General features: G+C 35.2%; 1 protein-coding gene across 1 annotated transcript in view; it reads left to right on the plus strand.

Annotated features, from left to right (window-relative positions):
• Nucleotides 1–13,618, plus strand: part of LOC136857496 (HCLS1-associated protein X-1) — a 330,999-nt gene that overhangs the window by 164,846 nt on the left and 152,535 nt on the right. Inside the window, exon 3 of the mRNA XM_067136194.2 lies at nucleotides 7,850–7,959. Coding sequence (XP_066992295.1) covers nucleotides 7,850–7,959 — 110 coding nt within the window. The remainder of the gene's footprint in view (nucleotides 1–7,849; nucleotides 7,960–13,618) is intronic.

The raw sequence follows: 13,618 nt of genomic DNA on the forward strand, positions 1-13,618 counted from the left end.
CTCGAGATTACAGTTTCTTATGCCAGTTATACCCTGTCGTAAGACAGTGTTTTGGAAAGTATTCTCGTAGTAGATTGGTCAAGTCGCTTGCTCCGTAATAGGTGGTACGCAGGTTCTCTTCGTCTTTCTCATTTACATTTAAAAATTTATTTTCATTCCCTGCCGTTGTTAACTCTTTTACGCACTTCCATATACGTATATACACACACATTTTCCTAATAGACTTATTGTGTTTTAGCATTCTATCTGCAGGCTTCTGTGAATTGATTATCTCCAAGATCCTCTATTTGCAACTAGCTCAGTGACCTCGTTAAGTTCCACATGCTTCCATTTATTGATAATGCATTTCATTCTAATGTTTAACTGTATGAAGATAAATTTAGGAGATACTGTAAATGTAAAGAACTAATCGAGGTGAATATCCATTCATAGGAAGAGGAATTCGGGAATGGAATAGTTTCCAATTTCTTTGAAATCGTTTACGAGAAGACTAGGTAAACAACTGATAGGGAATCTGCTACCTGGGCAACAGTCCTATATGCTTTACTACTATAATGATGATTGGAATTAATCATACCATCACTTTCTATAAGTAGCACAGGCATAAAGCATTTTTCTAGTAGACAAAATATTGTGATTAAACATTTCAGTGAAATGTATTATTAACAAAGGAACGTATGAAAAAGGGCATACAGATGAATACAACACTAATAATGAAAATATATTCAGCAAAATGAAAACTCGAACCTGCGTACCTCATTATGAGTCGAGCGTGTTAACCATAACACTACGAGAATGCTTGGGGTAATTGAGATACATATACTAACTTATACCTGGTGTCTGAAAACTGAAAAATTAAAATTAGAAAATTAAAGCCCATTTGAGATAATTTCCAAATAGGTTTTGATTTTATATCCTTGTAGAGTTTCTTTGTGAAAGCTTGACGTATAAAATGTGTCCCTAATGCTGTCGATGCAAGAGGCTGGTGTGACCGTTGCAACTTGAGGGAAGCATTAATGTTCAAAATCCTGCAATACAATATTGATCACTGTTACCATTCCCTTCATTACTAATTACTAATATTATTAGCTAATAACTTGATGAAACATAATACTAATATTATTAGTTAATACTATTGGTTGTTACTAATAATATTTGTGAAACATGTTTTATGAAACAGTGCCCTGGGGGTGTTGATGAAGGGAATGGATGATTTTCCTGAAACATGTATGGTTAAAAAACATAGTTTTTCTATCATTATAAGGTGTATTGACAAGGCGGACTCAAGTAAAAACTATTTTAAATAGTTCTTTAATAGATTTATAGGGCAAGTTACGCGTTGATTTACCCATAGGTGGTAGAACTGGCCCCTAAGTCACGCAAATATTTCTCAGTCACCTTCAACACTAAGTAGACATTCTCTAACACTACAGTTTCTTCTTTTATTTTAGACATCCCATACTACCACGCAGTTTGTCATCAATTTATATCAAGGGATGTTCTCACCTAATCCAGCCACATAACAATAGTGCACCAGGCAAGTTGGCCGTGCGGTTAGGGGCGCACAGCTGTGAGCTCGCATCCGTGAAATAGTGGGTTCGAATCCCACTGTCGGCAGTCCTGAATATGTTTTTCCGTGGTTTCCCATTTTCACACCAGGCAAATGCTGGGGCTGTACCTTAATTAAGGCTGCTTCCTTTCCATTCCCAGGCCTTTCCTGTCCTATCGTCGCCATAAGACCTATCTGTGTCCGTGCAACATAAAGCAAATAACAAAAAATAACAATAGTGCATAGTCCATATCGAAGGTGGCATGAAAATCCTTAAAATAACTTCCAAAGGCACTTTGCTCAAGATCATTGAAGAATTTTGAAACTATTACTGCGATATAATGTGTGTTTACACTTGTAAATATAACAAGTATTGATTAGGTGGAAACTCTCAACCCTATAATTGTGACTGTTGAACTGTCAATATGAACATCAACAATGAGCGTCTGTTTTGAAGTGGAGTAAATTTTAACCCATTTTACTTAAATATCACAATAACATTGTTCATTTACCAATTTTAACCACATATATTGATGTTAGTTGATGTTACTTCTGGATTGAAAAGATCAGCCGGTGTAAACACCTCACTGTTGCCCAGGGAACGCCCGAATGTAAAGAGAAGTTGCATCCATGAATGAGAGAACTAAAGCACTTGCCTCATGTGCACACCCATTGAATGGATATGAACCTGCCCACCGAAGATTGAAGTCTAGGAGAAGTTTCCTGAATACAGCCTAAGATTTAAACGAATCTGCTCAATCCACAAGGTTGAGATTATGGAGAACTAGAAATCCTCAGCTTGCTGGTTGGATGCTACCAATTGAACATCTCCCTCCAGGACACGAGGAACATTGGTCTACGTGGAAATCGTTGAACAGGCTTCGCACTGGGGTTGGTAGATCAAGAATCAGTATGGTAAAGTGGGGCTTTCCTGGCACATCCAGACAATGTGGTGAAGACCAAACCACAGCCCGTTTCATGAACTGTAGTAAATGTCCTTTAAGTTGCACAATAAAGGACTTGATGGCTGCAACACCTAATGCCTGTGATTTGGCAAAATTCTGGGCAGACACTATTTGATATGTATGTCATTAAGTACCATTATGCTATGTAAGATGTATGCTTCTGATACGAATAAATAAATAAAACCACATATATTTTACGTATAGATTCTGATCTAAAAGTTTGACTAATGTGTGCCCATCCCATTAGAAGTCTCAGTCTTCATGAAAAAGCTATGCATGAACCCTTATGAAACACTTATCTTGCAACGCAATATTGCATCTTGTTGTGTTACTTTTGCACGAAACACATCTTTTACATTTCGGACCCATAATAATCTTATGACCATCACTTTTTCGCGTCATTTCTTGATCAGGGAGATAGGCTGAGTTCTGTTCGCATAGCTCCATATTTCAGTTGAAGTGTTTTTATTTTTTACTAGTTCACAACAAAATGATAGATTATAGGTTTTTTCTTTTTTTCTCAAGGGAATGAGCTAGAAGGTGGGCATTTTTCACAGATACATCAAGCAACCAAAACACAATCGGTGTGTCCAGCATTGGCAACATCGCAGTCCATTTGATCCACTTTGCCCATAAAACCATTGCATTGATGAAAAGTGAATGGTAGTTCTTTTCTTCTGCGCTGAAGGGTCAAATAGGAGGATGAACTCCAAACTCACTTGACACGTAATTGCATTCATGTTTTATCATGCTGTCAAATGCTCCTCTTGGCTCCTTGCCCTGTATGGTACTGTTGCCTTTACACCTTTTGTTTGAAACAAACGGAAGTCAAGAAATTGTCACAGTAGATTGAAAATGAAGAATCGGGATTTTTGAAACCAGATCCATAACAACTCATTTGCCAAGGATATTGTTTTGTGTGGTTTTTACCTTGACATAACTCATTTTACAAACAGTAACCTAGTTTTGTGACAATAATCAAAGGTTTTCTGTGGAGGTGCTGCTTGCACCAGTGTCTCCCGAAGTGTAGAATCATTCTTCCATCAGATTCTTCTTAATAGGGGCAAGCAACAAAAATAATTCATTTAAAGCCTTCACGACTTTAGCCGCTCTGTCATTGGGAACCAGATTATCGTTATCGACAATGTGAAAGAAACAACCTATTGTGTCGTATGGCATTCGCAACCATAACAAAACATATCCGTCTTTGGGGAAGCACTCCAAGAAAGCAGGAGACAGCTCGTAAAGAGAGTGAACAGTTTGCAATGTGGTTTACACTGTACTTAGCAGCTTCGAAGCTCCCAGGTTCCCATTCAAAATATTCTCAGTTCGACTTGCCTTTTGCTCGTATTTCTACAAACATGAAAAATGCTTCAACAGAGGAAGACCCAGAAGAAGGTTGTAAATTTCTTTCCCATTTTCAATTTTGCATCTATTGTGAAACACTTTACAGAGATCTACACTCTCGAGTTGGCAATGGCTGAGACGGTCCGGATCATTACAATCTTTGTCCCCCAAATCACAATCAGTTTCATTACCTTTATGAGCGAGAGGTTGTATAGCCACATCATTAGTTGAAACATCTTGTTTGAAAGATAAACTTTCAATTCCGTCTAAAATATCAAAAGTTGTAAGTCATTCTTGGAAACTTGTCTTGAAACACGCGAAGAAGAACTGTTCGCTTTCCCCAAATATAAAAAAAGTTGCATTAGTAACTGAAAGAAATGAAGCAGTATCTTATCCGTTCAGCAATAATGCACTTAAGATAATTGTACCGGGGGGTACACCTTCTCCGTCCAGTTGAACTGCGCGACTTCTAGAAGGCCATCTGTGTTGTGAATCTTAAACTATGTATACGAAGATACTGGGCCTGTAATCTTTAGATGTGTCTTCTATCAACCTATGTGCCTCCTCTGTCAGGAGGACGGACAATTGGTTTTTAAGGGAATTTTCAATATTGATAAACCTTAAGTGTTTGTAGATTGTTTTGTTTTTTCTTGTGCTAAGGTTATCAGCACTTCTATGGCTTCCTTCTTCCTTAGTTATTAACCAATCAGCATTTTTGTGTTCTGGAACTTTCCCCTCTGAGTTGCTATAAAAGCTGGGTGCTTTAGGGCCGTATTATCATCTTTATCACTCCGGTATAGTGTCTGTGCAGCGTATTTTAGGAGGCAGGGACAGCCTTGCCATCGTCGGAAGGCCCAACAACTCAAGGTAATGGCAGACATCTCTTAACATGTAATAGCTCCAGGCTTATTTCATTAATGTAAAATCCTAAAGGCTTAGTGTAAATGTAAATTTTTGGCAAGTCTGAGGACTTTGCGCAAATCCCTGCTGGGAAGCATGTAATTTAGGGAATAAAGAGAGTTCACCCTCTATTAATTCCCACTCAACTTGGTATGGGGTGACTAAGATATTCTAAACCTTTAAATTCTTCACGCTGTTTTACAACTTAATATTTCGCATCTAGTCGTCCCTCTGTAGTATAGGCTTAGCCTCTGCAATTTCGGGCCATAAGCCCACGTAGGATTTTAAGCGTCTTTCAAAAGGAGTTCAACTGTTTTGCCTCCTAGCATTTCATTCATGGCTGATTGTCTTAAAACTTTGATTTTGTACATTAAGGCCATTTAGAATGGGCACTCATTGCCCATGTTTAAATTGTCATTATTTATAGAAGAGTCTGTAACAGACTATTGAGCAGAAATGACAGTAAACTCAGTTTTTGAAGTTTATCTACTGTAAATTTGGCAAGAAGTGTGTGCCTCTAAGAAGCTGAACTTTAGTAAAATTTTGGAAGGCAGTCTCGTAGAATGGTACAAATATGCTCTAGTAGAATAGTGTACCTTTAGAGCTACAAGGCTTATTCCTTGTAAACTATTGTGTTGATAATCTTCTCTATTGTACCTTGTTATTGTGGGAGCTGACGAGCTCATCTTATATTATTGTTGTTCATCCAGATTTTCTAACTGCCAAATTTTAAAATAAAAAAAGGAAAGAAATAAAATTTCAAAATTTAGTGCCTTAACTTCTACTTTGATCATTTCACTGTCCATCCATTCACCCCAGCACCTTCTTACATCTCTGCATTGCATGAAATCCTTGGAACAAAAATATTTTCTGAAATGCATGAAAGGTTCCTTATGTGCCAACAGGGTCGAAAGCGACCCATATCAAATATCTCAGTTTATTACATGAGTACACAGTGAAATTCAAGAAGTAGTGTCATGTAGGTTCTTTACTCTAAGTAACAGCACAAGAACCAAGCTACAATAAGTGTCTGCCACTATGCTGAATGATATGACACAGCAATCAAAAGACAAAGAATACATATTCTTGATGAATGGGTGGCAAAAGACGGGTTAAGTCACACTGACCGGTTCCAACTGTCTTGCTAGCCCACGTACCCTTTGCGTCAGATAGCCCCCCCCCGACCATTGCCAGATTAATACGAGTTTCATTTAGAGATGGCAGTAAAGCTACTACACTGATTCTCTGCTCGCGATCAGTCTTTAGTTGACTGTAGGTAGAATTATCACAAAAACAATGGATACGAAATTAATTGGGAGATATTTGAAAAGGAGCTCTTCTTAGTTGGTAAGCTTGAAATATTGATCATCGATAGCAATGCTGGTACCACAGACTGAAGAATTTCCCTAGATATTGTGGCACATGTTGCAGTGATTGTGTGTTTGAGGTCCTCTGGTATTGTCCATGCGTTTGCAGGGCGTGCATTATTCAACACGACCTGCAAATGCATGAAAATGTCCAAATTGTCAGTACCTTACTCCTCTGCCTAACAATATTCATCCAATGTATTAACATTTTATGTTCATGAATTTTCTCAACACAATGAAGAAGCTGTGGTTAAATTTTGTTGTTTCTTGATTCCTCAGTTCGCATGTACTGTATTCCCAGAACAGACACAATGTTCTAATTATGTTCCTTTGTAACCAGCACTAATTTTTCTTTTAAAAACATAAGCCTCCTTTCCCCATATTTAGTTTGCCTGTCATAGAAACTTTGCAAACCCAAGGGATACATCACATTGTATTTATGCAACATATTTATATTGTGCATTTGTACATTATCAGTTGTATGGCCAGGATCATAGCAGAGAAACAGCTCCTTTCTTTTTCTTAAAGTTGGTCTTGACATCTCTGTTATTAATAATTTCATGGGCAAATGTAGCACGATGTTTTACAAACCCCTTAATGCCATTTAGGAATATGAAAACAAAATATGGATATCTTCAATGGATTTGAATTTTGTTGTTGTGACATCTTAGATGCTACGACCTTCTTTTGGCATTTTTCCAATAAGCAGTGTTAGGGAGATTGCAAAGTTATCAATATTCGTTATTTCAGTATCAATTTTTGTGGTACCGATTACTAAGTTATGATATCGAAAATGTTAGGAAATATTATGGAATAGTGGTACTAATTGAACAATAGGTACTAAATTACAATTAAGAGTAAAGTTGATGAGCAATCTAATACACTAAAAGAAAGACGCAAAATATTTTAATATAGAAAAAAGGCACAAAGATCGGAGTGTCTGAAGTAGTACTGGGAGGACCGCAAAGCCCGAACGATCCCTTCAAAGAGACCTGCACGACGGACTGACTAAAGTGATCCTGTGTGGTCATAAAAGAACAAGATGAAAAAAGGCTATCTATTCAGTTATCTGTGTTCTGTGTGTGTGCCTTATGCGGGTGCTCTTAGCCTATTGTATGTTATAGGCATTTTTACTGGACAAAAATAGGCAGTGAAGTGTCATAGTAATAATGTTCTATCATCATCATCATCATCATCATCATCATCATCATCATCATCATCATCATCATCATCATCATCATCATCAATGTCCCAACATATCAAATTCACTGTAAATACAACAAACTTTTGTTTATGACATTTCACACAATATTTTGATCATTATATGTATTTGAGTACCTTAATTATTCTGTTTTCCTTGGAACTGTTGTGATCCCAAATTTAATGTAATTCAAATCCTTGTATTTTGAAAAAAATAATTTTGTATCCAGAAGTATTGATAATGTTGTCATATTGATACTTTCATCGAGTATTGATATAGAATATCGGAACATTGTACACCATTTAAGTATAACGTCTTTAGTATGGATATACATCTGTCTCTGTAGTCTCTGAATACAATTAGTGCCTTGTCAGTCTTTTAAAATTGTTGGGTGTTGTTATTTCACTGCTCTGGTTTCACACAAACATTTATCAATTTGAACAAGTGATTTATAATTTGAAAAAATAATTTAAATTCATTGCTATTGTATATAAGTACCATAACATAGCCTTTCTTCTAGGTCTCGGCCCAGAAATCACTTTGGTTTTAGTGTGGACAGTAACCCATTTGAGATGCATCGCTTTTTTGAACAGCAGTTTGATGAAATGTTGCGGAGATTCCGATCTTTTGGTAAGTCTGTAGTAGTTTACAGAACCTATCTGATATTTGGTTGTGGAATGATGGTTAGGGTCGAATTCATAGTCAGCACTTATACATAAGTAGAACCCTTAAGTAATAAGGGATCACTTATAATAATAAGTTTACATTTCATAGACAGCACTTAAAGAGCACACTCATTGATACAGTAAGTATTCACTGGAGATGTGACAATTCTGTATATTATGCCCATGCTTCCTGGATTGTGTAGTTCTAGCTACCAAATAGTAGGATGATCTATCGTGTTTTGTTTATCGAAGGACATTGCGCGACCACTGGCGACATTATTGAGGTTAAAAGATCGTCCATGTTATATTTGGTTATCAGAATGGATAATAAAACAGAGAGCTGAGAATGCACCTGCAAGAACTTGTCGAAGTACATGCACATAATAAATACTGTAGAACAAGCAGACCGACACAGTTTCTCATCAGAATATGAATGATGAGGGAAAAACTTGTTGTGGACAATGCAAACTATGCCCAGAGTCTAATTTTCTTCTTAATATAATATGTTTATAGTTATCCAGGTACTCGAAACTATAGAAATATTCATCCAAATGTAGAATATCTAGCCTTAAGTGCTTTTAATGATTTGACAAATATATCTGTAGCCGTTACATTGTAATAGACCTAATTACTTCCCCAATAAAATGTAAATAGTATGTTTTGATGTGCAATGCCATAATTTCAGAAACTTCTGATATAATCCGGCAAATGATTGGTTGACTAACCTGATATAATTAGCACAAATCAACCTTAAAATAAATGGTGGTAGTGTAACACGTTCATTTTTCTTATAACCTAGTATAGTTCTTTACTATTCCATAGGCCTACAGTCTTGATAACTTATCAATTTGTGACACGTTTCCAATTAATTAAGCAAAATACCGGTAATGATGATGGTGATGATGATAATAATAACAATAACTTGAAATTAAGAGGTGGCATAGAATCTCAGAACAAGAATATTTATAACTCCCACTTTACTAAAACGAAACCTTCTTTAAATTGTTGGTCACCGGGCGAGTTGGCCGTGCGCGTAGAGGCGCGCGGCTGTGAGCTTGCATCCGGGAGATAGTAGGTTCGAATCCCACTATCGGCAACCTTGAAGATGGTTTTCCGTGGTTTCCCATTTTCACACCTTAATTAAGGCCACGGCCACTTCCTTACAACTCCTAGGCCTTTCCTATCCCATCGTCGCCATAAGACCTATCTGTGTCGGTGCGACGTAAAGCCCCTAGCAAAAAAAAAATTGTTGGTCACATTACATTTCGACAGGATTTTCCATCTCTACTGTTTGAATGGAAAGCATTCTGTGAATGAAATCCAACATATTCAGCAAAATCATTATCCTCCATCATCTTGCTGCAACATAAGTGAGTCACCTAAGTGTGTGTGTGGGAGGTCCACTTACAGCAATAATTAGGATACTTAAGTAGGTAATATGAAATGAAACCTGGCTTATAAGGGGCACTTATGTATAAGTGCTGTCTATGAATTCGGCCCTCCGTCTTGATAATACTTACTGCATACTTACGTTATCCTCAGATCTTCCATCTGCGAAAGATTCAGAGCTATGATTAGAGGCACCTGTTTTTGCCTAATTTCATCTTTTTTTTAAACAGATGTTTTGGTATATTTTTAGCTATTTTTATTTTAATTCGTCTATAATTTTGCAAAATTTTATTTCCAATTTTCACCAATAACAAGTTGATAACACTTAGTTGATAACACATTTTCAGTATAACAACGTTGTATTTTTGCATAAGTATATTGACACAAGTGCAATAACAGGTATAACTTGAAAGCAATATTCTCTCACCCATGGTCAATAAATAATTATAATAATAATATTAATATAATATTAATAATTAATATAATAATATTATTATTATTATTGTGCAGATATTGAGCCTGAATAATAATAATAATAATTTATTCTTACCTGTATATAAAAATTGTAATCCATAATTGTGAAACACACTGTAACTTCCAAAATGGTAATAGGTGACGAGAACGATTGAGAATATTCCATCCATTATAAACTGTGTATTACACACTCTAGAATTTTCACGAAGATATATTTTGTAATGTAGCTTCCTAGAAGCCTGGCCAGGCACGTATATAAGGGGACGATCTTGACGGTAAAAGTTAGTTACTTGTTGTTTAGTAGAGTTATGGTGTAGCAAGTATATATCCGGGGCTGACATGCAATATTTGCAGTCTCCGTATTGAAATACGCAGTCATCTGTTTTCAACTGTGTTCCAAAGTTGTAACCTCCATATTGAAGTGTTGGCAGTTGTTTTTAATAATGGCGGCGTTGTTGATGTATATATTTTTTACAATAACAAAGTTTTATTATGATCCATCTGTTCAATACATTTAAAATGTCTTCATTAATTAAAAAGTTATAAGTGGGACATGTTTCGCTCCCTTACAGAGCACCATCAGCCAAATCTGAATCTCGAAGAATGGTTATGTTTGTAAATAATGACTTGAAGAACTATTAAACCATTTTTCACAAAACTTAAACTTACTCTACTAGAATATCATAAAATATAGAATCTTTGGAGACATGCCTAAATAACATGGGCTTAATAGGAGAGATACATTAAAATTGTGAAAGAATGAGTTGTTCTAAAATATTTAAAACAAGTAGCATGTCTAAAATCTTAGAAAAACGTAAAAATCAATCTTAAGAGCTAAATTTGGAGATTTTCTTTGCAATGAGATCTGGTAAAAAAAAAAAACCTAGATAACAAACTTATACTCTTAAAAGAAAAGAAACCAAGTCCAAACAAATCTAATAATAGGGCAAATATTCCTAATTCTGGCCTAAAAAACATTCCCACCACTAGCAATCTATCAAACACAAACTTCACTGATAACAAAATGAACCTATTTGAATAAATTAACATCAGATTTACAAAATGACATCAGGTTTGAAGTTAAAAAGAAGCTCCCAACTTTCCTAAGGGAAATAAATGAAAGTTCTTATCCTACTCTCATAAAACAAATAATGACACTAAAAACAAAGTTAATAATGTGGTTGTTACCAAAGCAGACAAAGGTGAAACCACAGTCCTTTCAAATAAAAATAACTATATTGGAAAAACAGAAGAATTCTTTTCAGACAAAACCTACACTGTAGTAAACCAAGATCCCATAAATAAGATTCAACAAAATCTAAGAATTTTACTTTTTTTATTTAATGAACAAGAACACCAAAAAATGATAAGTATGAATCCAAAGCTACCAACGGCTAGGGCGTTACCCAAATTGTATAAACCCAGCGTACCCTTACTTCCTATAATTAACAGTAGAAATAGTCCCACGTATAAAACATCCAAATTTATACACTATTTCCTCAAAAGACATTACAAGTTTAATAACGAATCGACAATCAAGAATTTAATAGAATTTTGTAATAAACTAAGAAAATTCAATTTACAACCACAACATAAAATGGTTTCATTCGACATAACCAACATGTATCCAAATATACCGGTTAAAGAAACTATCAGTAACATCAAACACAATCTCCTTACACACAGTAAATTAAGTAAATGCGAAATAGATGAATTCATTAACTTATTGAAATTTGTTTTAAACAATAATTATTTCACATTTAATAAAAATATTTACCATCAAATATGCTTGGCAATGGGAGACTCCACGTCGGGCATACTGGCAGACATATATATGGATCATTTGGAGCAAAATAAAATAAATACAAACGTAAATGGACTTTGTCTTTGGATCAGGTATGTAGACGACACCTTTGTCATAATAGATAGTCAAAAATACGATAGTGAAAAAATCCTAAATTTATTAAATAATAATGACCCAAATATAAAATTCACGAAAGAAGACGAAACCAACAACTCGATAAACTTCCTTGATATTATTGTAACACAAATAGGAAATAGGTTCGAATTTCAAATATTTAGAAAACCGTCATACGCTCCTCTAACAATAAAAAAATGATTCACTTCACCCAAAATCACATAAACAGGCAGCTTTCTTCAGTTTGATTTATAGAGCTTCAAAATCCCCCTTTCAGATAGTAACTTAAAAAAGGAGCTCAAATTTATAAAAGGTCTGGGCTCAATTAATGGATACAAAATAAATATGATCAATCGGATCATCAATAAAGTGAAACAAAAGTTATTAACTAAACTTACTCCCGAAAAAACTAAGAAGTCCAAAATCGGAACATTTACATTCACCAATCCAGCCATTTTTCAAATAACTAATCCTATTAAAAAACTAGATTTTAATATAGTATTCAAGACACAAAATACAAACAGAAACATTTTTTTCAACCACAGTAGTATAAATTCTAACAATGACCCTTATCTAAGTTCTGGCATCTATAGATTAACGTGTGTAGAGTGTAAATGTTCAAATGTTCGCCAAACTGGCCGTAGCTTTCTCACAAGATACTTAGAACACGTTAATGCTACAAAGCACAACAAACATTCTGCGATGAGTGCTCACATGAGAGAGTCAGGCCACTATTTTACAACTATAGAGGATGACCTAAAAATTATCAAGAAGATAGAAAAGAGAAAATTAGTAACAGAATTAGAAAATGTCTATATACATTTAGACCACTATTTCAATAAAGAGAAAATGTTAAGTGACAAAATCGAAATAAGAAATCCTTTACACCAGCAATTACCTAAACTTTTAAAAGCGCTTAATCTAGAAAAAAGTAGCTTTGCCAAAGTTTTCATTCCCAAAACAACTAATAATGACAGAACATTGAAGAACACAACCCCTCCCTGCGCCCCTACTAGATATTCCCTTTCCAAAACCACACCCACAAACATTTCTCCTATCCCTACTCCCTCCCCTCGACTCCCGCCATCTCACTCTTACAACATAAGGAGTGGACGCGGAACAACAGGCAGTTACCACACAACCTCGAATAACACCAAACTGACAAACAGCAATTGGAGGGGTAAGTGAAGTTTCTAGAAGCACACTCTTAACTAGCAACACAACTTCCGATCACTTACAAGATTCCTTTTCTCGTTACAGACATACAACCAGATAAACTACCTAACAACTTTTAACTATGATCTCCAATTTATGTCCCTTTCAATCATGCCTTATTAAATCCATTATTTCAACATATGGTGACTGACGTCAACAAGAGCGTATTTATTCAACAGCATTCGCCGAGGTCAAATGACAACAAGCATTTAAATTTCATCAAAACCAACATTCATCCTGTCACAAGTTCAATTATCAAATTGACGAGATCTTTGAATCTTCATAGACTCTTATCCTCAAGGGATAAAAAACTTTTTTACCAGATCTCATTGCAAAGAAAACCTTTAAATTTAGCTCTTAACATTGATTTTCATGTCTTTCTAAGATTTTAGACATTCTACTTGTTTTAAATATTTTAGAACAACTCATTCTTCCACAATTTTAATGTATCTCTCCTATTAAGCCCATGTTATTAAGGCATGTCTCTAAAGATTCTATATTTTATGATATTCTAGTAGAGAAAGTTTAAGTTTGTGAAAAATGGTTTAATAGTTCAAGTCATTATTTACTAACTTAACCATTCTTTGAGATTCATATTTGGCTGATGATGCTCTGCAAGGGAGCAAAA

Source organism: Anabrus simplex, chromosome 1 (assembly GCF_040414725.1).
Source record: "Anabrus simplex isolate iqAnaSimp1 chromosome 1, ASM4041472v1, whole genome shotgun sequence".
NCBI classification, from domain to species: Eukaryota; Metazoa; Arthropoda; class Insecta; order Orthoptera; family Tettigoniidae; genus Anabrus; species Anabrus simplex.